The 27,102-nt window shown below is 44.1% G+C and overlaps 1 protein-coding gene across 3 annotated transcripts in view; it reads left to right on the top strand.

Annotated features, from left to right (window-relative positions):
* LOC126202929 (mitogen-activated protein kinase-binding protein 1) overlaps window positions 1–27,102 on the top strand; it is a 939,171-nt gene that overhangs the window by 802,587 nt on the left and 109,482 nt on the right. For all 3 annotated transcript variants that reach the window (XM_049937023.1, XM_049937024.1, XM_049937025.1), the window contains exon 4: window positions 11,929–12,199. In XM_049937023.1, the coding sequence (XP_049792980.1) occupies window positions 11,929–12,199 (271 nt within the window). The remainder of the gene's footprint in view (window positions 1–11,928; window positions 12,200–27,102) is intronic.

Raw genomic sequence — 27,102 nt, 5'->3', positions numbered from 1 at the left:
CTCAACGACCTTCTTGGTATTATGGCTGACAACTCGAGACCAGTCCCGTCATGTATCATTTGCAATGACTTCTTTTATCAGCATTTCAATCTCAGTGAGTGCAAACTTCTTGCTGTTTTTTGCCACATTACGTTTCGCCTAGGGCCATTTACTCTGTCGGATTTAAATGAGCATGATAAGGATGAAGCCTGATTAATCCATGTCCTTTACCGGTAGCCAGTTCGTAGACATGGTAGCGTGAAGTTTTGGCTCGTACAACACTAAAAGTTCCATTAAATTCGCCTTATACATGCTACGTTAAACTTTATCTCAAGGAACATTTCTTTGGGCACGGAGCAAAATATCCGCTTTTGTCCACTGCATTGTCGGGGCTTCATGCATCACAACAGAGTGGTGTGGCATCTTATCCATTAGTATTGTCGAATTCCGAGGAGTGTTTTGCTGCAGAACGTTTATCTTCCCTGCCGATAAACGTGTTCTTGGACAACACTTATTGAGAATTTCATATTCAGAGGTACTCCACTGTTGTCATTAATGCAACGCCAACACAAAGCACTTGTTCAGAATACCTGACGTCTACAGAACACTTCAGCGCCAGAAAATATGACTTTACGAGAGCTGAGAAACGTTGATGCGTCTAATGCGTGACACCACGTTGTACTGTTTACTCATGGTGTGGCCCCAGGGGGGCTTTACGAGCCGGACAGATGGCGGCGAGGTAGAGAAAGCCGGTTCGCCATTGGTGTTACCTGGGCAACGGCGCCACGTCCCCCTCCGGTCAGCCAACGTCAAAAGTCGCAACTAATTTTAAACGCACTACAGTCTGTTGTGTAGGATTCCGGACAAAAGTTTATATGCCGCATTCAACAGAGTGGTAGTTTGAGTGAAGTTTGAGCAACACGCCTTATCACCTTTCTTTTATATGGGCTGGATTACATCTATAATCCGTTCTGGAAATTTTTGGTTCTGCTGTATGGTATATCCGTCGCTCCCCGTCGGTGCGATCACCCCCCCCCCTTTCCCCCTCACCCCACCCTCCGCCCCCAGCATTTCTTTCTTGCTTACTTCCACTTACGGCGACAACGAGATCAGAGAAATTAGTTAGTGCGGAGATTTACCGTTAGACATTTTTCCCCGCGCCATTCTCGAACGGCACAGGTAATGAGCGATAAGATAGTGGTACCAGACTTACTTTCCGCCACACACTGCATGCTGGATTGCGGAGTAAAGACGTAGATGTGTTTGTTACACAAACTGGTATAAACCGTGTTTACATGTTTGCGAAATGAATAACTCGCCTTGTTAAACGAATGCCAACTAGTAGATCTAAAGCAGTAACGTTAGAGAAGGACCAGTCACGTGTCAAATATAAACTAGACTCAGCAGCATCACTTCACCTTCTAAGATACGAGGAGTTTATATAGTTGGCTTGCTGCGATAACCTCCCGTAAATCGTTTCCTAGCCAAGAACTAAAATCAAAGCGTTATAGGACGTTAGTTACCGGATTTTTACCCTTCTTTTGTGTTCAAGTAACTCACCTCCACCGTCCGTTAAACATTTTTGATACAGACTAAATAATTCAGTTCTGAAGACCGAAAAGTAGCCCGTTGTTTGCACGGGGAAGTTGAGTTCGACAGTCTCCCTATTTGGTATTCCTGAGAGTAGGCTATGAACCGTTTTTGGGTCTGAGCCCCTCTCTTCTCATTCCACATTCATCCGTAACACGTAAAAAGGTTGAACATCGCGAGAAATGCACGCTTGAACATAAATGCTAGTGGTAGCCAAGCCTGTAGGTTGCGCTGTATTAGTTGACCACGGACGGCACCTGTACCACGTCCTCAATGCGTTCCAAGTGTCAGTCGTGATCACGACAGTATTGTGTGTAGCAGTGAGTGTCGGAGCTAAGTGAACTTGAACGTGGGGAGTGGTTGGCGCCCGTATGGCGAGTGTTCCTGTAGCCAAGGGAGGCCAAGTGTTCGGTGTTTCAAGAGGCACCGCTTACTGAGAAAACGGATAAACATCATCCGCCAAGTCACAACGCGGACAAAGGTGTGTGTTGAGTGATCGTGACAAATGGCCGCTGATGAGGACAGTGACGAAAAATGAGGGGACGACAGCTGCAAAAGTCACTGCAGAAATGAATGCCGCACTCCAGAATCCTTTCAGTGCCAAAATGTAGGCAGCAAATTGTTGGGCGAGAATAACGTGGTGCCGAAGCCATAAAACCTGGACTTGTAGAGCAGTGGAAGAATGTAGTTTGGTCGGATGAGTCTTGTTTCACATTGTTTCCAACTTCTGACCAAGTTTAGTCCAGAGAGTGAAACATGACGGGGATTTGGTGGTGATCTGGACAGCCATATCGCGGTTCTCCACGGACCCCACGGTTACTCTGCAAGGTTTCATTAGTGCCAAGGCTTATGTAACCGTTTTGGCTGATTAGGTCCATCCCATTGTACAGTGTTTGTTCCCCAAGATGACAGGGGCCCCGTTCACACAGATCACATAATCCAGGACTGGTTTTGTGAGAACGAGGATGAATTTCGCTTCTGCCCTGGCCACCTTAGTTACTAGATGTTAATATTGTTAGGCCTTTTTGGTCTACTTTGTAGAGAAGGGTGCGTTATCGCCGTCCGCCTGCATCATTTTACGTGAACCTGCCACTGTTTAGCAAGGAAAATGGCATAGATTCCCTTGAAAATGATACTGGACCGGTATTTATCTATTCAAAGACGACTGGAAGCTGCTGTGAACGCCAGCGATTTGCCTACACCGTATTAGACATGGCAAAATGTTTTTGCTGATTTCGTATTTTTGTCCATTCCCTGAACAACACTCCACAGGGGTTTATGCCAGCTAGAGTAGTCCTATTCACACACACCTGGCATGTGGAAAACGAAATTAGTGCACCGGAAAATATTTCGTTTCAATTCTTCACCTGAAATCCTCCTGGTGTTGTTGAACAAAGTGATATGAAAATTCGGAAAACGTGGAAAATAGTTAGAGTTCGGTGGAACTAAGTATTAATGGAAAAGACAGCAGAACGTCGCCGCTTTCATTTCCGCTGTTCGGTGTTATTACGAAACACCAGGGACAATATCTGTGATTTGAGTAGTTTTGTCCCAAACCAGTGTTTCGACGCTTCAGGACAGGACAGTGTATCGTCTTGCCCGTCTGTTACTAGATTCTCGGCGAAAGGCTTCACGAAAAAACAACGAACAGCCAATCGCATAGGAAATAAAGAGAATAGAAGCTGAAGGCTTCAAGAAGTCTCTCAAAAAATCCGTCGCAGCTGCGGACCCTATCGCACTGAAAATTAAAGCTTCATGATATGTTGGTTTGTCACTACTGACATATGTTTCATATTCCAGTGTCCATTCCGTTGGTTGTTTTGGAACTGGGAGAAAATCAGATTGCGGAACCCAGCGAATTGCAGATCCCAAATTTAGATAAGAAACTGTGTGTCTCGACTTTCGTTAAAGAAAAGTAGAAATCTGTAATGTGGTCTTTAGGGTTCCTCTACAACTGTGGTGCGGCAAATAGCATAGCTGGGTGGATTCCATGCAGCCAGCCTCTTAAATAGCAGGAGCAGCGGGAACAATAGTTCTATGGTACCCAACACTTACCCTCATCTACCTTTGTTTCAAAATACAGCTCGTATGCCTGTTTGATGATCGGTGAAATGGGATGATTTTGGCAATTAGATGTAGTTTCGCCACACACGTAACAAAATACCTGGTGAATTAGCACACTTCCTGGACATCGCTAAGTACGAGAAACATGCGATCACGCACAACAATATTCTTCACGTTAGCTGATGTATACACGTCAAGAATCGGTACTATGTGATCTCATACTGAGATAGTCGATTGACTGATGCAACTGCAACTCCCCTTTATCTACCCTAAGTGGCTGTCTCCCCCTCCCCTCTCTACTCCCACCACTAACAAGAGCATTGTAAAATAACAGAATGTGATAAGCGCCACGACAACGTAAATAACGCAGCCGAGCGCAGATGCATTCGCGTTTCCAGAAGAAAGTTTGTGGTAGCGAACAGTGATTTTCACCACTGTCAGCAGGGCACTGAACTAGTTAACAACCACATATTTTTGTTCTGCGGTAAATTTCATTGTCGCCCTTTGTTATTCATTTCAATTCAGTTAGGTAATAGAACCTGTTATTAGACAAGCATTTGAACCATACCAGTTTTAGATCGCACTCGCCTCTATTTTCTAAAATGTTATTTCCACTCTGGTTAGTATCATTCTGCAGCAGTCCCCATGAAAATAACGAAGATATATATGGAAAATAGTATATGTGAATTACTGTTATACTTTATACGCAGTTGTTGAATGTAACCATTTAGGCCACTGTAAATCCGAGTACTATTCTTTAATATCTCTTTATTACAACCTTTCCTCGTATTAAATGCCATCCCCTGCATCAATAGTCCATCTATCATTTTTTCCCTTTCTTACCTATCGTTTAAATTATTTTCACATTTTATATTCATTAATATTCTACGTAACGCAGTTCCCCTGAGTTCTGCTTGCCTCGACTGGATTGCACTAGACTTCTTCGCGATCGCGATGCCTACTCATCTCTATATTAAGTGTAAAAATGTTTACAAACAACCGATATATTATTTTCCTCGCGTATTTGTTTGTATGAACACTATCGGATGAACCTTTTTCTGAAGCCCTTAAAAGCAAATTCTTACACGTGGAAATAAAATCGGGAAGAATACTTGAAAAAGATAAAACTATGATTAAAATTATGGATTAAAACACTGACAATGGAAACGATCGAAAGAAATGGGTAATAAATTATTTTAGAGAAATACACTAAGGCTAATTTATAAAATGCACTGAGAGTATAACGAGATAATTTGTTGAAGGCTGGAAAGATAAATTTACGAAACGTAGCTTAATGTCCGTCTTTAATCTCGAGTCACTCACGATGTTCTGAGGACTTGCCCGGTATTTTGATGTAACTGTCATCTTTGTGAGAACAACGATTCACACAAATAAGTGATACCAAAGGGCGAGACAGATGTCACTGCCAGATGAGACTGCCTTAACACAAAACCAAAAACTGTTAAAGATCTTTCTTGAAAGCTCCAGAGGTTTTATATTTTAGTCACAGAACATTTCTGCAAATACCTTCTGAGACTTTAGCGAAAGATGTTTGACATGATACAATTCTATGATAGTTTCTAAATCAGATCGAGCTGATTACTGTTTAATTCGGGTAGAAAATACTTAGCAAATTTTTTCTGGACATATCAAATGCTTCTCCAAATGAAACTTGTTAACAACAATGGAATCGACTGCTATGAAAACATTTAATGAGAGTTATTTTCCACTCCTCCTCCCTCGAAAGACATATTCACCTCTTTTGAGTTTCACCAAATGTATCTGAAGGATAGCGTAATTCGAACAGCCAACACGCATGTGGAAGAAACTGATACATTCAAAATTATTTTGAGATAAAGATATTTTGAAAAATGAAGTAATACTAAAAACTCCATCGCACTTTCGTGTGCCGAAATTCATGATATCACTAATTACACTTAATATAAACAACCGATATATTAGTTTCCTCGCGTATTTGTTTGCATGACACCTAAATGCTCAACTCGTAATTAGGTTGATAACTTTAATTGCTTTTTCGGTAATTTGCAAGAATGATTGCGTATCGAAGTCGCTGGATCCAAACGATACATATCGAACGTGCGATCATAAATCGATCATGTGACTCCGGTGGCGGGCGTGATGAGTATGTTTACGGTTGTCACAACAGCAATGACAAAAGAAGAGTGTTACAAAAATACTTGCATTTGCAAAGGAGACGACTTACCTTACTCGTCGTCGGTGTTGTCATCATGTGATAGTCCACTACGGTGGTCTGGATGGATAATTTGGAAGAGTCGAACCATATATTCTTCCTGATATTCGTTCGTTGCCCGCAATGAAATTGTAACGGTATTTCAGCATCGAAACTGTTCTTACGAAGTTTTACACACTTCGCACCACCACAGTCTACACACTCCCTTCTTCCCTAATCTTGTAGTACTCCATATTTGCGACAAAAAGTCAAACAAATTTCTACCCTGGATAAACATAGAATTACATTTTTCCACGTGCGAGAATCCGCCGAAGAAACATGAACAACACCAGACAATCCACTCACTAACGACGTAATCGTCTGGGTTTCCCTAGCAACTCACAAATAATTCGCGGAGGTATGTACTTTAGAGCAACAACGGGAAACATAGAAATGACGATCACAAATAACTGATCACAACGCCCGCCATGATCGATTTACGATCGCACGTTCGATATGTATTGTTTGAACCCAGCGACTTCGATAGGAAATCATTCTTGGTAATTAGCGCTTTTTCTGATACGTATTCCATTCTAAGTCCATGTCATAAAATTCTTTCACTCACCCGTAACATGCCTCACACAATAAATCTTCGTGCACGCTCGTTTAACAGTACCTGACATGCCAACAGCTGTCCAAGTCTGTAGCTTCAGCATATTTATCCACCTCAATTGAAAATTCGGACTTCCTTTAAACTTTGAATAAAATTCGAAAAAAATGGATACAAAGCTGAGTGAAGGAATCGCTGTTCAAGAAAAACTTGCTTTGACTCTGCGAGTCCCTGCGACAAGCGACTCGTACACAAGTTGGCAGTATCTGTTTGAAATGTCAAGAGAATATTATTGCAAACATAATCTTTGCTGCTGATGGACCACGCTAATTTCCTTTCACGTGTCCTGTCTTTTTAACCGATTGTGATGAGTTTTGTCTTTGGGACCTGAAAAAAGCGAATGAGGTGTTTCTTGTTTTAAAATTCATTGCTCAGAGGACGCTTTTCTTCTTCTTGTCTCGCGCTGAACAAAACAGCATATAAATTATGCGAAATGAGACAATGAGGTTCTTTGTAGAGCCGCGAAAGCCGAGCTGGGTGTGTCTCGCTGCGAAATAGACTTGCGCCACACGTTCCGAGTAGTGTATACGCATGTAACACCAGACCAACAACAAAAGGGTTAAAAGTCTGGACAGCGGCCACATTAATCCGATCTCTGAAGGAAAATCACCCTAAAGTATATCTCTTACAAAATTACGTAAAAGATCTGAAATTAACCTGTGGTGTAGATATCTCTAGTGCTTCCAAGCATGTCAAACATCTGCACATAATTTTAATTAGGGTCATAGTTATAAAACTTTTTTATATAGGACTGAAATTTGACCAAGTGGTTTCGAACTTCGGCAACGGAGTTGTAAATCGCACTGTATGTTATATGTTTAATTTTCGGAATATGCCGCTTTGTTTTGTTTTTTTAATTTTTGACTCATTACGAGTGTGAATTTTAAACTCGGTATCTTCTACAAAAATCACCTAAAAGTTCTGAAATTCATACGTGACTTAGATCGGTGTGGTGCCTCCCCTGTCCCATCTTTCGACAGCTTCCATGATACATTGTAAGGTATGCGAAACTTCACCTTAAGTGAATCTCGTATTGAAGCGATTCACGGAGAACTGAACTAGTAGCCAAAAGGTTTGCACAGCGGAAGAGGCAACACAGTGGGGGCGGACATTGCCGGGATTCTATAGATGCTTTGGTCACGGGAGCACTTTAGCTCGCCAGCTACCTGTCAGATGATGACTAGATCAAATATAGTCCTTTGTACGACACAAACTGATACAACTCTTAATATACACCAAATTGAAACAGTATATCGTCTCTACGGATGAAGCGAACGAAGTGGCGCAATTTTAAACAATTAGGCTTTGTATGTGTAAGGTGGAGGCTTCAATCTTCATCCAGTCATATCCTCATTTAGGGTTTTCATGATTTTGCTAAATTGCATCAGGCAAATGCCGGGATAATTCCTATTACAAGGCCATTGCCGACTACCTGCTCCATCCTTGTCAAACTAGGCCTGTCAATGTGCAAATACCATTAGCTTATGTATGAAATATGACTTTTTTGCCGGTCTTAAATTGTAATACCATTACGTGTCCAATAACCTTGTAAAAGTGAGCCACGGATGAATGAAACTGTTACTACTACTACTACTACTACTACTACTACTACTACTACTACTACATCACAACCACCACCACCACCACCACCACCACCACAGGTGATCAAAGTGGTGGAGACAGTCTGCTGCCGCAGGCTCGCAATCGCGGCAGTGGCGCCCCGTACAGTCCTCGGCACGTGCGATGTGGAGCAAGGATGCGGCCCACGCCGTATCGCGCCTGACACACTTCAGCTCACAGTGGAGGCGATAACACGTCACCACTACGTCCTGGCTTCAGTCTCCCTGTCATTCTTGCACTAAAACCTCACTAATCACGACATGTGCAGACCATTTCGTGCTATCCGAGAGAACTGTGATTGCCCGGGTGAACTTGTAAGGGTCTGTAACACGCCCTTCCCACTTAAACTGTCGAAACTCGTGGTTTCTTATCACTGTAAAGAGCTCGTGCATATTTTCCGTATTGAAACCGATAGCCCAGCAGCACATGCAGACGGTATAAAAAGAAAGTTAAGAAAATTAGCGTTATTATCTTATTTGCAGAATTTGATGACCCTAGGTTTTCATTCAAATAACTTGACATCTGACATTCACCACAGTTTACTCAGTATAGGTGAAAGACGTAATTATACAGCGTGCTCACAAAAACGAACCGAAAAAAATGCTCTTCACGAGTTGATTTAACATTCACGTAACCCATATCAACCCGTGGAGAACGATGTTCTATGCGACATGTCAGGAGTATTGTATTTACACGTGAGCCGCAGCGGCGGCAGTGTTCTTTAAATCGTTGAGCAGTATGAAATGTTCTTCTCTTTCGATTCTACGATGAAAGCAGTTATGTATTTAAATGGCAGATCGACTATGGTGATCAAAAGTATCCGGACACCTGTTAGTGGACGTTAATATTGGTTGTGTCCATCCTTCGCCACTTCCGATGAGGTAATAATAATGAGCGTATGGCATAGGTGGCCGGGAGACCCCTCGCGGGGCCACTACGGCGACTTGCGAGTGAATGAGGATGAAATGATGATGAAAGACACACAACAACCTGTCATCTCGAGGCAGAGAAAACCCCTGACCCCGTCGGGAATCGAACCCGGGACCCCGTGCGCGGGAAGCGAGAACGCTACCGCTAGACCACGAGCCGCGGACTTCGATGAGGTTTCTAACTGTTTGTGGAGGAATGGCAGTCCTTTTTTTTCTCACGAGCCGAAACTAGAGAAGGTAGGGGTATGGGCGCTGGAGTGGAGTAAAGTCGACTTCTACGTCATCCCGGCAGTGTTCCATTGCGTTCAAGTCGAGACTTCGGGCAGGCCGGTCCATTTCAGGAATTTTATTGCCCTGAAACAAGTGCCTCAGAGATGTTGCTTTATCACGCGGTGCGTGCCGATACAGTCAGTCATTGTCTCCAAACTGTGTACGCAGTTAACTATGCTGTAAAATATGTTAATAACCTTCTGCATTTAGAGTTTTCTTTGTAACTACGATAAATATCCCAATATTGTATCACCATTACCTCCGCGCTTCATAATACCTGACCATCACCTCCTCCGTACTTTTTTTCCATTGTTCGCACTACGCACGATGACAGATGACGTTCCCCATGCATTCGCCAAACGCAAACCCATCCATCGGACTGCCACAGAGAACAGCACGATTCGTTATACATATCACTCATTTCCATCTTCCATACAGCACCTCAAGCGTCGCTTAGCATTGCCAACAGAAACGGTGGTTTATGAAGGGTTGTTTGACCATTCTACCCACAGTCATTGTGCTAGCTGGGCAACTGGTAGCACTTTGCTGCTGATTTAAGGCAGGTTTTTTAATTACTCGACGGTCCCTGAGCATCAGTACATGAGATCTGCGTAGCCTTGATGGTTATTACTTTGCGTTTCCACTTCACAATCACATCACTAACAGTGGACTTGGCCAACTTGAGAGGGATTGAAATTTCCCAGATGCATCTATTACAAAGGTGACATCCAAAAAGTATTTCACGTTCGAAGTCACTGAGCTCTCCCGAGTGTCTCGTTCTACTGTTAGTGCTTCTCGACAGAAAACGCAAAATACCACGAATATTTGTTACTAGCGGGACTGCCTTTCGTGATACGTAGTTGTCAGTTCCGCTTTACGTAGGCACTTTTGGTCTGACAGTGTACATGTTATCAGTAAGCACTTGAAAATGGCACATCGCTGACATCATTATATAAAATAAATCATTTTTCAAAGGTTGTCAGAGAGAAAAAAATTCGTGAAGGTTTGGAATTATGTGTGAAGTCTGCTGCGAGTAGTTAAGGGCTCTCATTCTCAAATACTGGCTGAATAAAGTCTGGGAATTCACGCGTCGCAGGCTACGCATCTTTTTCGCCTCAACCCCTTTGATAGGTAGTTGGTTCTTGCCCCCACAGCGATTGTTGCTTGACAGTGAGGTATCTATCTATATCCGAATCCCGCTCCCAGCTACTGCCGGGTCTGGGTGCTGACGAGTCCTCTCCATTTGGTTCGGTCCTCCCACCACTTTTCTTCCTCCACTTGCTGCCAGGTCACACCTCTCCTTTCTACAGATATTCTCACTCCCATTTTCCACCGTGTTCTTGGGCGCCCTCTGGGTCTTTTCCCATCCATCTTTAGTTCTTCCATAATTTGGGGGAGTCTCTTCCCATGCCTTCTATTAACATGCCCATACCATCTTAATCTCTTTTTTTCAATGTCTTCTCTCATACTTTCTTGTTTAATGTCTTTTCTAATCTCTACATTCCTTACTCTGCCCATTCTTGTTTTTCCCTTAACTGCTCTGAGAAATTTCATTTCCCCTGCTTGCAGTCTGCTCCAGTCCCTTTCTGTCATTGTCCATGTTTCTCCACCATAGGTGACAATAGGAAGTAATAATTCTTGCTGTTTCTGAAACTTCCTTATTCCAAATCATGTGTTTTATTGTTTGGTAGAAATTGCCTGCCTTTTGTAACCTATTAATTTCGTTAGTTATTCTTCCATCCCTAGATATTTCCCTCCCTAAATAAGTGAAACTTTCTACCACTTTGAGGGGTTCTCCATTCAAGGTAATATTTCCGTTGATCCCTTTCTCTCTTCCAAATTCAATTACTTCACTCTTATCTTTATTTTTAATCCACACCTTTTCATTATTTCCTTCCACACATCAAGCTGTAACTGTACATCTACCTCTTTATCACCCCATATTACCATATCATCTGCAAAAATCATCTTTTTGTCTTTAACTGCCCTATTCATTCCCTCCAACACAATATTAAAAAGTGCAGGAGATAGAATACTTCCTTGCTTAAGTCCTTGTCTTATTTCGAAGTATTCAGAGGTCTTCAATGGTGTTCTAATTCTACAATTGTGTCCTCTGTACATTGTCTTTATAACATTAATGTATCCACCTTCTATATCTATCTTCTTCTTTTCTTCGCAGAGTCTTTCCCTGTCAACTGAGACATATGCCTTTTCTGTGTCTATAAAAACCATTATCACCCTTTTGTTATACTCCCAACTTTTTTCCATCAGTTGACGGATAGAAAATATCAGGTCGATCGTGCTTCTTCCTTTCCTAAACCCATGCTGGTCTTCACTCAGCTTCTTTTCTATCTTTTCACTTATTCGATTTAGTAAAATTCTTTCAAAAAATCTTGGCTGTATGACTCATAAGGGTTATTCCTCTGTAGTTTTTACAGAGTCTTTTATTGCCTTTCTATGTGTACCAAATGTGGTTGAAATCGGTCTAGCTATGATTTTTAGGAGTAGATGCGGAACACACGGACATTATTCAATATGTATAGATCTGCGCGTTAGCACATCTTAAAATTTAACATGAAAGACGATTGTGTGCAGCTGAGGTGTGGTTGTTGCAGATGCACGGTGGTGCTGTTCAACCCGCGCAAGGGCCGGCAGCAGCACCTGCTCAACAGCAGCCGCAAGACGATCACGTCGGTGGCGTTCTCGGCCGACGGGCGCTACTTGGCAACGGGCGAGTGCGGCCACCTGCCGTCGGTGCGCGTCTGGGACCTGCACCAGCCGCAGCCGCAGCAGCCGCCTCTGCCAGACGCGGCCCCGCCGCCCCATCTCGCCGCCGGCGTGCAGGTGGCCGAGTTCACCGGCCACAAGTACGGCATCAACTGCGTGGTGAGTCATAGACGCCCGGCTACTATTCACATCACACTAACAAGGCTTTGGGTCACGTGGCTGATGGAAGTCAAGGGCTCTACACACGCACCAATCAACGGACCGACCTGTTTCGTATGCAGCTTACCGACTTCATTCAACGATTACAGCGCCGCCTGATTCCCATCGCTGGTTGCGAATTGTTTATAGTTATGTCACATGAGGTCGACCACAATGTTATTGCTTCTGGAATTGAGGGTGCTTCGTCCGGCCTGTCGTCAGTCAGCTCGTAATCGGAGTTGATAGTGGTCGACCACAATACAGGGTGTCCCAAAAAGAATGACCCGATTTTAAATAGAATTCTGTAAAGTTTGGAAGGTAGGAGACGAGATACTGGCAGAAGTAAAGCTGTGAGGACCGGGCGTGAGTCGTGCTTCGGTAGCTCAGATGGTAGAGCACTTGCCCGCGAAAGGCAAAGGTCCCGAGTTCGAGTCTCGGTCGGGCACACAGTTTTAATCTGCCAGGAAGTTTCAGATCACATGGTGTTAAGTCAGGGGACCTAGGAGGCCAAGAGTGTAACCCTGGTCTCGCGGTCCTGTACGCCCTATCCAACGTTGAGGCACGTTGGCATTGAGGAAACTGCGCACGTTGTTGTGCCAGTGCGGTGGTGCTCCATCTTGCTGATACATGAAATTGCCAGAGTTAAGTTGGAATAACCACTTCCGTTGCATTGCAAGATATAATTGTCCTGTTACGGTTTCTTCAAAAAAAAAAAAAAAAAAAAAAAAAAAAGTAGGGTCCATAAACCTTGCTTTGCGAAACAGTACAAAAACATTCACTTTTGGTGAATCACGTTCGCGTTCAGTTGTTTCATGAGGATTTTCGAGCCCCCATATACGCACATGACGGTGAACCTTACCGCTAATATGGAAAGTTGCCTCATCACTGAATATCAACCGTGACATGAAAGTCTCATCTTCCATGTCATCTACAGTAGCATTGCTAAAGTCCACTCGCTTCACTTTGTCAGTATCTCGAACAGCTTGTACCAGTTGTAATCGGTATGGTTTGAGGGCTAAACGACGCCGTAACACACTGTCATGCGCGGTAATGCAAGTTACAGGCTAGCACGATGCGTCGACTTGCGGGGGATCCGCTCAAATGCTCGTGGGATTTCTTCCACTGTTTGTTCAGGAACGCGTGGCCGGCCAGGACTTTTGCCTTCACAGAGGCACCCTGTTTCTTCGAACTGTTTATACCACCGTCGAATGTTCTTTGGTGAAACGTCCGCTGAACTGCGATCACTGATTGAGTACGACTAAATTCAATAACACAATACCCCCTTCAGTTACGCGGACGCCGTATTGCGCGAGAGTGGCTGCACGCTTCAGGTCAGTGCTCGTAGCGACATAGCGGATTTTTTCTGAAATCTAGACCATGCCGATTACTGGAAATGGTGAAGTTCGGCTACTTGCAGACCATTTACAGCCATCCATGGCATTCGTGTACCAAACGTGGCACCAGGACACAGTTCTTCGCGATTGTTTTGTAGATCACATCTAGCACTGTTTCAGTTACCTAGCGACATTTGTCTCAATATTAATACAAGTTAAAATCGGGTCATTCTTTTTGGAACACCCTGTATTATTGCATCTGGAATTGAGGGTACTTCGTCCGGCCTGTCGTCAGGCAGCTTGTAATCGGAGTTGATGGTATAATTGAGGTCACAGAAGTCATGAAATAGCGACATGCACATATTCAGATGGCAATAGTATCGCGTACGCAAGGTGTGAAAGGGCAGTGCATTGGCGCAGCTGTCATTTGATTCATGTGATATGTCTGAAGTTATTATGGCCACACAACGGGAATTAAAGGACACAGAACGCGGAATGGTAGTTGGAGCTAGACGTAATGAGACATTCCTTTTCGGAAATCGTTAGGGAATTCCGTATTCCGAGATCCACAGTGTCAAGAGTGTGCCGACAATATCAAATTTGAGGCATTCTCTTTCACCATGGACAACGCAGTAGCCGACAGTCTTCGCTTAACGACCGAGAGCATCGGCGTTTGCGTAGAGCTATCAGTGTTAACAGACAAGCAACACTCGTGAAATAACTGAAAATATCATTGTGGAACGTACGACGAACGTGTCCATTAGGACACTCGGTAATGGCGTGGGCTGTATTTACATGGAGTGGACTGGGTCCTCTGGTCCAAGTGAACGGATCATTGACTGGAAATGGTGAAGTTCGGCTACTTGCAGACCATTTACAGCCATCCATGGCATTCGTGTACCAAATGTGGTACCAGGACACAGTTCTTCGCGACTGTTTTGTAGAACTTCTGGACAGTTCGAGCGAATGATTTGGCCACCCATTTCGCCCGAGATGAATCCCACCGAACTAGTCGAGAGGTCAGTTCGTGCGCAAAAATCCCGCGTGGGCAATACTTTCGCAATTATGGACGGCTACAGAGGCAGCATGCAACGGACTTCCAACGGTTTGTCGAGTCCATGCCACGCTGCACTACGCCAGGCAAAAGGAGGTCCGACACGATAATCCCGTGACTTTTGTCACCTCAGTGTACAGCTGACCTGAAAGCGTTGACAGTGTGGTGTGTTTTCTGTAGTCATTCTATACTTGTTTACTGTTAAGTCACTGCATGTTTCCGATAACGGCCAGGTGCAATAATATCGTGACTGAGGACTCGGAAGAGCAGTTGAACGCAATGGACAGTATCTTGAATGACGATGTAAGATGAACATCAACAAAAGCAAAACGAGGATAATGGAATGTAGTCGAATTAAATCAGGGGATACTGAGGGAGTTAGATTAGGAAATGAGACACTTATACTTAATGAGTTTTGCAATTTGGGAAGCAAAATAACTGATGATGGTCGATGTAGGGAGGATATAAAATATAGACTGGCTATAGGAAGAAAAGAGTTTCTGAAGATGAGAAACTTGTTAACATCTCGATTATACATTTAAGAGTCAAGAAGTCCTTTCTCAAAGTATTTGTAAGGAGTGTAGCCATGTATGGAAGTGAAACATGGGCGATATACAGTTTAGACAAGAAGAGAATAAAAGCCTTTGAAATGTAGTGCTGCAGAAGAATGCTGAAGATGAGATGGGTAAAGCTCGTAATTAATGAGGATCTACGGAACAGAATTGGGGAGGAGAGAAATTTGTGGTACAACCTACTAAAAGAAGGGCTCGGTTGGTACGACACAATCTGAGGCATGAAGGGATCACCAATTTAGTACTGGAGTTAAGCGTGGGGGGGGGGGGGTTAAAAGTCATAGAGGGAGACCAAGAGATGAATAGTCAGCAGATTCAGAGGGATGTAGGTTGCAGTAGGTACTGGGAGATGAAGCTTGCTCAGGATAACGTTGCATGGAGAGCTGCATCAAACCAGTCTTTGGACTGAAGACAACAACAACAACAACAACAACAACACGACTTACGTTCTGCGAAATGCCGCTTGGATCGACACAAACAAAAGCTGTGTTTTGCCTTGTCTATTTTAGAGGTAACGAGGGTAACAAAATATGAGAGAATGCTGTGACAAAGAAGTGAGTAATGCAAAGAAAGAAATTCGCTCTTTTACTTCAGGAGCTGGGAGCCGATGATTTTTGTAATTATCCAACTGCTGAGAATCGTGAGACCATTCGTAACGAAAAGGAGAGGGGCCGTAATCCGCGAGGAGAGCCTGTTAGGTACGTGAAGGTTTCTAGCCACCTGCAGAAATTATGAGGACATCAGATTCAGTGCAATTGTATCCCACATCTAAACTAATGCCTGAAACTTACTACATGATTTATAGTTGCCTGAAGAAATACATCACGGTAAAGCAAAATGAATAAAACAAAATATGTTCATGTAAACTTTATTAATTTATTTTTTCCTGTAGCATAAAAGATGCCCTTTATAAGTTTGAGATACTCATTTGAATTTAGATAGAGAGAAACCACAAATTCTGGTGGCGCGTATCGTCTAATAAATGCAGTGACATGTACATAAGAAATTAATCTTTCAGCATCTTTTAAAACCGTAAATCAGCCTTTGCTCGTCGTAGCAAAGGGGTGACGACACGACACGTCCCACAAACATTTGCAAACTTTAAATTTCTCCAGAATCTCTGTCATCGAAGTTTGGTGCACCTCGCGCTCTGTCATGTTAGCGATATGTGAACGGCGTTTAATATCGCGCCCGGTCTCAGAAGACGACCTTGTGTCGGGCGGTTGGCAAGACGGCGCTATTCAGCGAACAATTTGCTGGGTGAAGTGGTTGTGGGCATCAGGTGAAGTGGTGAGGATCGGTTGTCTGGTGGTTATATCAACGCGTTTATACCCAACCGACCGTCCGACAAGACAAAATGTTCAGTTGGTTGGCCTAGCGCTTACACACGTCCAATTTGCCGGTCAGTCGGTTGGTTGTATCGACGGAAGTCGAATGACTTCGGTCAGTGCCAATAGCTTTTCGGCGCGGCGAACTTAATCTGCATTCACAGTAGAGCAACAACGATCGCCAAGACGACGCCGCCACATGTCGCCCGATAACATCGGCCAACAGTTAGGTCACAGTGCGTCCGATCTCCTTAGTCAGTTTTTAGCTCGTCACGGAGAGTAGAATCTTAGCCTGTATCTATCACGAAAAGAAAGTGGCATTGCTTTACATCCTTTCCTCATTTATTGGAATAACCAGACAAGTTTTACGAATATTTGAGATCAAGAGAGAAACATTCTATTACATACTCTTGAGCAGTTTTACAAACACTCTGTACAGCTTCAAATAAATTCAGCAAAGCGGACATATGTCCAATTAGGCTCCAATCGCTGTCGTTTAGCATATGTGTGAAAGACAAACATAAAGTTTAGAGTAAAATACTCGGAATTCCTAAAGCACTGATCAGTGAGAACACACCACATTTTCAAACTATTTCAGATAATAGAATCACCACTGTACTGGCATGAAACACGAGTAAGAAGTTTGAAGTTATATTATAGGCGTAAGACTTCCAATGCATGTTTTGCCATCGGTGCAGATGTGTAAGATGCTGAAATGGCTAGACGAGCACAGAATACTCATGATGTAACTTAAGATATCGTTCAGTTATTTCTCATTAAATTTTTAAGTTGTTCGGAATTCATGGTTGCCAGTGAAATAGCGATTTCACATAATAGATTACAAAAAATATTCATGTTGGATCAAAGTTTTGCGTATGAGAACGTCAAGCCTAATCGATCTAAGGAAAGAAACTGATCTGAATTCCGCCGACCATTGTCGAAATTCTGTAAGTTTTGGCGTTGCACGAGGTTGCACTCCAGACTGCGCACGTACTGACGTACTGATTTGAAAAGTTCGACCTGTTTCGACCGATGTTGGTTGTCAGCAGAATGCACCGATGTCGGTGCCACTGTGACACCCTTTGATCTATTGCAGGGCTTCCCAACCTGTGGTCCGCGGACCCCTTAGGTGTCCGCCGGCTGGTTCTAGGGGTCCGCGGCCACCTTCCACCAAATCGTGTAAAATAATGAGTAAAATTATTGAATAAAAATGTGAAAATCAAATTCATCGCTATTTTTTTTCGTGTGAAAAACATGTGTACTTTTACTTCAGGTCGTATCCCCAAGCAGCCTTTGCGGTTCCTAAGTGAGAACGTATACACAGTTTAGTGTCGGAGAATGCGGCTTCTCTGACTGTTTAGCAACAATACGGGGGTCGTTTGTCTGTACTGGTGGTTGGTTCTGGACTGGCAAGGAGTGCCGATGACCTATTTCTTGAGCTTGTCGATGTGACGATTTTTCTTTTTCTTCTTACTTGTTGCTGAGGTCTCTTCCTCGGTTGGGATTCCGTGCATACGGGTCCCTAATTTATCATATTCTCCGTTGACCAGAGAGATGATTATACAGCGCATTTGCCCGCAGCTCGTGGTCTTGCGGTAGCGTTCTCGCTTCCCACGCCCGGGTTCCCGGGTTCGATTCCCGGCGGGGTCAGGGATTTTCTCTGCCTCGTGATGGCTGGGTGTTGTGTGATGTCCTTAGGTTAGTTAGGTTTAAGTAGTTCTAAGTTCTAGGGGACTGATGACCATAGATGTTAAGTCCCATAGTGCTCAGAGCCATTTGAACCATTTTGATACAGCGCATTTGCAGCTCTGTGAAGATAGGGTAGGAATCAATCAGATTGAATTCCTCCCTGGAAAGACCAAGAAGGCCTTCTGGGTACCCAAGTGGGTGATGTGGGAGTGGAGGTTTAGGATGGTTTGGTGGAACGAAAGGATAGGGGTTGTCGTGGTGGGGGTAGGTACCATCGCGAAGCGAGCCCGCGATCTTCTTTGTTACAGCGCTTGCGCTGTACATATCTGGAAGCGGGAGGAATGGGACTTCTTCCCACTCTTCTTCTTGCGCTGCTGCTTCGGTGTCCGTCTTGTGCTGTGTCGCCTCCCCTTCGGCAGGCTCGTCGGTCTGCGTGGCCACCGTCGCGAATTCCTTCTCACGTGGAGGAGTCGTCTGGGTGGCGGTGTCGTCTGTTGTGGCGGAAGCTTCTTTGGCTGAGCGAAGCTCCTGCGTCAGCACAACAATCTGACGCCGAGCCTCGCCCAGTTCCGCCAGCATGGCCGCCCTCTCTTCCGCCATGGCGGATTTGAAGGCGGACATGGCTTCTTGTACGGCGTCGTTAAGGCGCCTGGTGACGACGTCTTCTGTACAAGTGACCACCTCTTCGTGTGTGGTGGTCACTTGCTTCTGCGTCTTCTTCTCCGGTCCGCGTCAATTTCTTCTGTAGGCGCAGGAACGGGCGTTGGCCGCCGCAGTTGGCGCAGGTACAGGGGGCGTCCTTCTGCTTTTTGCAGTCGCGTGTGTCGTGTGCTTGCGCACACTTCAAGCACGCAACTGCTCCGCTGCAGTGCTTGGCGACGTGGCCAAGCTTTTGGCAGCGAAAGCACTGCGCTGCCGTCTTCCTATTCTTCTTGCCGGATGTTCTTGCTAGCGTGAGCAGCAACTCCGCCAAGGCAGCAGCTTTACGTCCCCTTCCTCGTCCCGACATCTCGAGTAGCAACAGCGACAATCAGCTATGCGTAACTCACCGCAGCGTGAGCGGGAATGTCGTTTGTGCGCCGGGTCACGGCGCTAGATGCGCTGAAACCTTTTACGCATGCGTGGAGCGAGCTTTCTCGACCAATCACAGCGCTCTCTCGCTGGCACGTATGCGGCCCCAGGCATCATTAAATGTCAAACTTGCTTTGTCAATGCACTACCTGTTTCATAAGTCGATTTTTGACCAGTTTATTACTTCTAACATGGATCGGTGGCTGAAGTCAGGATCATTGACGAAGGGTGCAGTTTCTCCATCGCCTTTACAATGGGGGAAGTTTCCAGTTGAAATGAATGAGGAGGGAGGACGACCAAAGGAAGACTTTACATACATTTGAACATTTTCGAAAAACCACACACACACACACACACACACACACACACACACACGACTGTTACAAAATATGGATGCTCCTTACACAACAGTAGCCAAATAGTGGAAGTGAACAGACCATAAGCGGCAGCTTGTCAACAGCGAACAGTGTGGAAGTGACGTTGATTGCTCTTGGAGGAAGACAGCTCCATCATGTGAAATTTCAATTACCAAGTAACTTTAGTCAGGCTACAGTGTAAGTGTCTGGATACAGTGGGAATTCAAATTGGATCGTTAATTTCAAGTTGTTTTCATTCATCTCTAAACCAAAGACTATTGATACTTCGGGGGGGGGGGGGCATTGGGAACATGGCACTTGCATTAAGAAGCTTTCATTTCCCATGGGTTTCGCTCTGAAATTCAAAGTTACTGTGCTCTTGACTGATTAGGGGTCCACCATGGATTTTCGACTGAAGAAGGGGTCCGCCAGCTGAAAAGGTTGGGAAGCCCTGATCTATTGTATTCAACAGACGACAGTGTTTACATCGCATGTACTTAGTCGTAAACAAAATCAGACATAATGTTTAATACAGTTGTATTGGAAACAGTTTCTATTAACAAAATGTTCACTGGAGATACTCTTCACACATAGTATTGAAAACTAAGATTGATAGGACTGGAAACAAGTTAATATATGTCCAAAGTCATCTTGGACCATAGATGATGTGGTTTAAGTTGAAATGAAGATCTAAAGCGGCCCCTATACAGCCAATGATTTTGCACTATAACATTTTGCAATATTATTGACATTCTCCCTAGAGAGTGCAGTAATATTGTCAATAATATTTAGCAATAATACATATGTTTGCAGTGGTGGATGATAAAAGTCACTGCTGCTTGTGACAGTTGGTGTACTCTGTTGCAAGCAGAAAAATAGGTGAATGAAAAGTTGATTCAGGGGTGTCAAAGATCACTCACGAAAACTTGTGAGAAATGAGGTTGAACAAAAAATTAATGAGGTTGAACAAAAAATGAGTACTTCACTGGAACTGATTCTCCCCATACATTAGCGTCCTCATATACACTCTTGCAACCCCCCACCCCCAAGTATAAATTTCTGGGGAAGCCCATATCCCCATTATTAAAACAAAGAGGAATGCAGTTCCACCAAGTCTGTGCTTATCTGTTGTTCTACAACGCCTTGCTGGTGGCAATCCTTTCGAGGACTTGCAATTTACAAGTGCAGTTTCACCTTACTGTGTTTGAGACATTGATATGCAATAATACATGGACTGAAGGATTCTATTCAGGTAAGTAATGTATACACAGAGAGAAATATCTACATATATTTTAATTCACAACATTGGCATTAATTAATGTTTTTTAAAAGGAGAGCTTCCTTCATGGCCATTCTATATACACTGTGGGGAAAAAATTAGTACATCCTTTTACAGGTTTCCAATTCACCCAATACTTATTGTAGCAACAGTGCAAATGGAGTACATTAAATGGTCACATTTACAGAACAATTGCACAAGCAGTTGTCAGATACCAGGTATCAACCCATTCTGAAATACCCATATTGGTGCAATGCAGGTGCTGACACTGGCATCCAGTCGATCATACTGATGGCAAATACTGTCCTAGGGTGTGTTATGCCACATCTGCTCAACCTGTTCATATAGTTCTGTAAGAATTGTTGGCTGCTGAGTCACACAGGTCTTGTCATATTGCACACACACTCGGTAGGAGGCAAATCTGGAGATCGCAATGGCAAGGGAAGTTGCTACACGTCTTGCAGGGCATGATGAGTTTAATGGGCAGTGTGTGGATGAGCATTATCTTATTGGAAAAATTACATCATCTTATGTTACAATGATGGCAAAAGAATGGATCTAACAACATTCTGCACATATCGAGTGCTGGTTACCATCCTCTCCAGAAACATCAAAGTGAATGAGAGTTGTAGGTTATCGCATCCCAGACCATAAAGTCTGGGGTAGTACCATTGTGTGTTGGACGAATGCACTCTATGAGAGAGTGCTCACCAGTTCTACATCTTAAGTGCAAATGACCATCACTTGCATACAGGCAGAATATGCTTTCATCACTGAAGATCACGACACACTGTTCCGTCATACAAATGACCCTCTCATGGCACCAGTCAAGCCGTGCACATCGATGCTGTGGCATTAGTCAAAGACAGGCTAGAGGTGTGGTTGTTCCTAGTCCCACTGCTAATAAACAGTTTGCAACAGTTCACGTTGAGACGTCTGGGCTCACAAGCCCTCTTACTTATGCTGTGGCAGCTGTAAGCACTGTCACTACTGCCCTTACAATATGATTATCCTGGCGGGCATCTGCACTGAGTGGACTACCGATCCTCGTTTACGGGTGTTAGAATGTTCACGTGACCACTGATACCGATATCATTACACAACTAATGCAGCACTGACCCCTTTCAAACTCGTCCAGTTGGCTGTAGGAAGCACAAGTTCGTCTCTGTGCCATGCCCGCCTGCTTGCTTCACATTTTTGCACCACACTGAGCTTTCTGTCTGTCAAGATTCCCTATTAAAGGATAGACACAGATGGCACTCTGGTACCCATGACACTGCGCTATCTGCTTGTGGATGATGTTGAAACCATTATCAGTAGATCTAATATCCTCCAGATGGTATATGCCATCATCAATTCAAAATCAACATTGTCTTTCCAGGGCTCCTGATTTTTCCCCCCCTGGCAGTGTATTCTCTGAACAACAAACTGTATGATTCATCTTTCTAAATCTGTGCTCTTTTGCCGTAACATCCCACAATACTGGCAGTGATTTATACATTTAAATGCACTCTAATAATACTGCTTTATTTGCCTTTTTTGATTTGATTTTCCATACAACAATAAAAAACCCTAACCTTAAGCTCCTTGGTCTGTGTATCAAATGAGAGACTGTCAAGGATAATGCCAGTACAGCCACAGATGGCAGAATATTCCCAGGCAACTCAATATAGTTCCAAAGTGTTTTTATGTTCTCAACATTATAGTGCAACCTCTCTGTCTCAGTTTTAAATGATCAAATTGATGCATTCGTGGACAAATTGTGTTTATGTGAAGGACAATTTGGTACTGCTAGAGCCAGTTTAAGGTCGCATTTCAGCTGTGGTGACTATATTCACCAACAGGCACTAATAGTTTGTAAGCATGTTATTTTATTTTTATACAATACTGCACAGTAACAAAAATTTAATTCACAAATTTAAGCACCAGCAGATGCTATGAACTTAAGTTTTTTAAACATTATCTGACCAACATAATACACTTCAGTAACAAAAGTCGTGGGATACCTCCTAATTCGTATCTGACTTCCTTTTTCCTGGTGTAGTGCAGCAGCTCGACATAGTGTGGACTCAACAAGTCATTGGAAGTCCTCTGCTGAAATATTGAGGCATGCTGCCTCTACAGCTGTCCTTAGTTGCAAAAGTGTTGCCAGTGCAGGATTTTGTGCACAAACTGACCTTTTGGTTATGTCCCATAGATGTTTGATGGAATTTGTGTCAGGTTATCTGGGTGGCCGAATCATTCGCTCGAATTGTCCATAATGTTCTTCAAACCAGTTGTAAACAATTGCGGAATGGTGACATGGTGCTTTGTCACCTATAAAAGTTTCATCATTGTTTGGGAAGAAAAAGTCCATGAATGGCTGCAGATGATCTGCAAGTAGCTGAACATAACTATTTCAAATCAATGATCAGTTCAGTTGGACCAGAGGACCCAATCCATTCCACGTAAACACAGTTCACACCATTATGGAGCCACCACCAGCTTGGTTGGTTGGTTTTTGGGGAAGGAGACCAGACAGCGAGGTCATCGGTCTCATTAGGGAAGGATGGGGAAGGAAGTCGGCCGTGCCCTTTGACAGGAACCATCCCGGCATTTGCCTGGAGCGATTTAGGGAAATCACGGAAAACCTAAATCAGGATGGCCGGACGCGGGATTGAACCGTCGTCCTCCCGAATGCGAGTCCAGTGTCTAACCACTGCGCCACCTCGCTCGGTTTCCACCAGCTTGTACAGTGCCTTTTTGACTACCTGGATCTATGGCTTCATGGGGTCTGCACCACACTTGTACCCTACCATCAGCTCTTACCAACTGAAATTGGGACACATCACACCAGGGCATTGTTTTCCAGTTGTCTACAGTCTAACTGATATGGTCAGGAGCCCAGAAGAGGCAGTGTTGTGCTGTCAGCAAAGGCATTCACGCCAGCTGTCTGCTGTCATAGTCCCTTAACATATATTTTGCCAAGTGGGTATATTTTTCATATGTCACAGATTGATTTCTGTGGTTATTTCACACGGTGTGACTTGGCTGTTAGCACTAACAGATCTATGCAAACACTGCTGCTCTCAGTTGTTAAGTGAAGGCCATCGGCCACTGTGTTGTTTATGGTGAGAGGTAATGCCCAAAATTTTGTGTTCTCGGCACACTCTTGACACTGTGAATCTCAGAATGTTGAATTCCATAATGATTTCTGAAATGGAATGTCTCGTGCATCTAGCTCCAACTACCACTTCACATTCATAGCCTGTTGATTCCAATCATATGGTTGTAACCATGTTGGAAACCTTTTCACATGAATCACCTGAGTACAAATGACAGCTCCACCAATGCACTGCCCTTTTGTACCATGCGTACATGATAGTACAGCATCACTATATGTGCATTTTGCTGTCCCACGACTTTTGTCACATCAGTGTGCGCATTAGTCAAGACATTAAAATTACCTGTCAGAATTCAGTTTTATTGGTTCCATATTCTAAGTAAGGAGAATCCACTGTTTAGATAAGGAGACAGTCAATTGTTTCTTGTCTCCATAAAAAATAAGGAAATTGAAAATCCACTGAGGTGGCTGTGCAATAATGTGTTAAAGACTCAGATTATATAGGTGAATGCTGTCTCAGTTTGACTTAAGGTTGTTCTGATGAGCTTACTCACACTATCTTGGCAGTGATGGATTGGATAAGTTTTTCCAATTAATACACACTTCTACTTTTACACTTCACACAAAAAAGGCCTTTTGCATGAGAACACTAACTTCGAGATACATTTTAGCTATCTTACATCCACCTATAGATTTCACCATAAGCTGTCCTATTTAGACAAAACACATACACTCACAGAAGGACCCTTACATGGAAATAATAGAGAAAAATACATGATACCTTGCATTTCTTTAATTTGTGTAACATGTCTCATGGGATGCATAAAGAATTAGCCTCTCCTCCTGTACTAAAAATCTGCCGCTGCTCTCCTCATCCCTTCCCCACATAATAGTAAATTTCATTCACAGACTTATATAGTTCTTGTCCCACTCCTTGGCCTGGTGTCTGTAAGCTGGCTGTTGGTGTTTCATCAACACAGGGCTATTTAAAAGAATGGATTAGAAACATTTATTGCTTCCAAACTGTGAAAGATAGGCATATATTTCCAACGTTCCTGGAAAGACAAAAGTCCAAATTCCATGCATTCAACACGAGCTCCACATGTTACACGACAAATATCAAAATGGTGACTCAATACATGCCACACGCTAAGCAGCTGGTCGCTCATTATTGAATTCACAGCTTCGACAACTCAATATTGCAGGCTTTCAAGAGTGCCAGGCATAGCAGGGATACAAATGCAGTCTTTTATGTAACCCCACAGACAGAAAGTCTCAAGGTGTGCGATCTGGAGATCAGGGAGGCCACCGGTGATGAAGCTCATCTTTGTAGTGTCACCGCCAGACACCACACTTGCTAGGTGTTAGCTTAAATCGGCCGCGGTCCATTAGTACATGTCGGACCCGCGTGTCGCCACTGTCAGGATCGCAGACCGAGCGCCACCACAAGGCATGTCTTGAGAGACTGACGAGCACTCGCCCCAGTTGTACGGACGACATTGCTAGCGACTACACACGTACGAAGCCTTTCTCTCATTTGCCGAGAGACAATTAGAATAGCCTTCAGCTAAGTCCATGGCTACGACCTAGCAAGGCGCCATTAACCATATCTGGAGAGAGTCTCACTTGTATTATCAAGAGAAATGTACCATAATTAATTAAAGTTAAGTATACGAGAATCTCCGTTCTTTTCTTTGTAGCATTCATAAAGTATCCTGTTTCAGACTTAACGCAAGACGGCGTGAGTTGACGCGTGCCCTTTCGGCTACTTCTCAGTGTGGCGTAGCTAGCTTGTCACGCCACAACAATCTTCTGTTCCTCCTTTTCAAATCCCACGTCCTGTCTGCCTCTTCTCCTGTTCCAGAGGTTGCCCCTCAGTCTGCAAGATCCGGGCGGTCGCAGAGGGTGGGCTTACTGGTAGTTGGGAGCTCCAACGTCAGGTGTATAATGGGGCCCCTTAGGGAAATGGCAGCAAGAGAGGGGAAGAAAACCAATGTGCACTCCGTGTGCATACCGGGGGGAGTCATTCCAGATGTGGAAAGGGTCCTTCCAGATGCCATGAAGGGTACAGGGTGCACCCATCTGCAGGTGGTCGCTCATGTCGGCACCAATGATGTGTGTCGCTATGGATCGGAGGAAATCCTCTCTGGCTTTTGGCGGCTATCTGATTTGGTGAAGACTGCCAGTCTCGCTAGCGGGATGAAAGCAGAGCTCACCATCTGCAGCATCGTCGACAGGACTGACTGCGGACCTTTGGTACAGAGCCGAGTGGAGGGTCCGAATCAGAGGCTGAGACGGTTCTGCGACCATGTGGGCTGCAGATTCCTCGACTTGCGCCATAGGGTGGTGGGGTTTCAGGTTCCGCTGGATAGGTCAGGAGTCCACTACACGCAACAAGTGGCTACACGGGTAGCAGGGCTTGTGTGGCGTGGGCTGGGCGGTTTTTTAGGTTAGATGGCCTTGGGCAAGTACAGAAAGGGCAACAGCCTCAACGGGTGTGGGGCAAAGTCAGGACATGCGGCGACCAAGCAGCAATCGGTATTGTAATTGTCAATTGTCGAAGCTGCGTTGGTAAAGTACCGGAACTTCAAGCGCTGATAGAAAACACCGAAGCTGAAATCGTTATAGGTACAGAAAGCTGGCTGAAGCCAGAGATAAATTCTGCCGAAATTTTTACAAAGGTACAGACAGTGTTTAGAAAGGATAGATTGCATGCAACTGGTGGTGGAGTGTTCGTTGCTGTTAGTAGTAGTTTATCCTGTAGTGAAGTAGAAGTGGATAGTTCCTGTGAATTATTATGGGTGGAGGTTACACTGAACAACCGAGCTAGGTTAATAATTGGCTCCTTTTACCGATCTACCGACTCGGCAGCATTAGTGGCAGAACAACTGAGAGAAAATTTGGAATACATTTCACATAAATTTTCTCAGCATGTTATAGTCTTAAGTGGAGATTTAAATTTACCAGATATAGACTGGGAGACTCAGATGTTTAGGATGGGTGGTAGGGACAGAGCATCGAGTGACATTATACTGAGTGCACTATCCGAAAATTACCTTGAGCAATTAAACAGAGAAC

The sequence above is a fragment of the Schistocerca nitens genome, chromosome 9, assembly GCF_023898315.1.
Source record: "Schistocerca nitens isolate TAMUIC-IGC-003100 chromosome 9, iqSchNite1.1, whole genome shotgun sequence".
Taxonomy (NCBI): domain Eukaryota; kingdom Metazoa; phylum Arthropoda; class Insecta; order Orthoptera; family Acrididae; genus Schistocerca; species Schistocerca nitens.
This window is presented reverse-complemented; position numbering and strand designations above follow the sequence as displayed.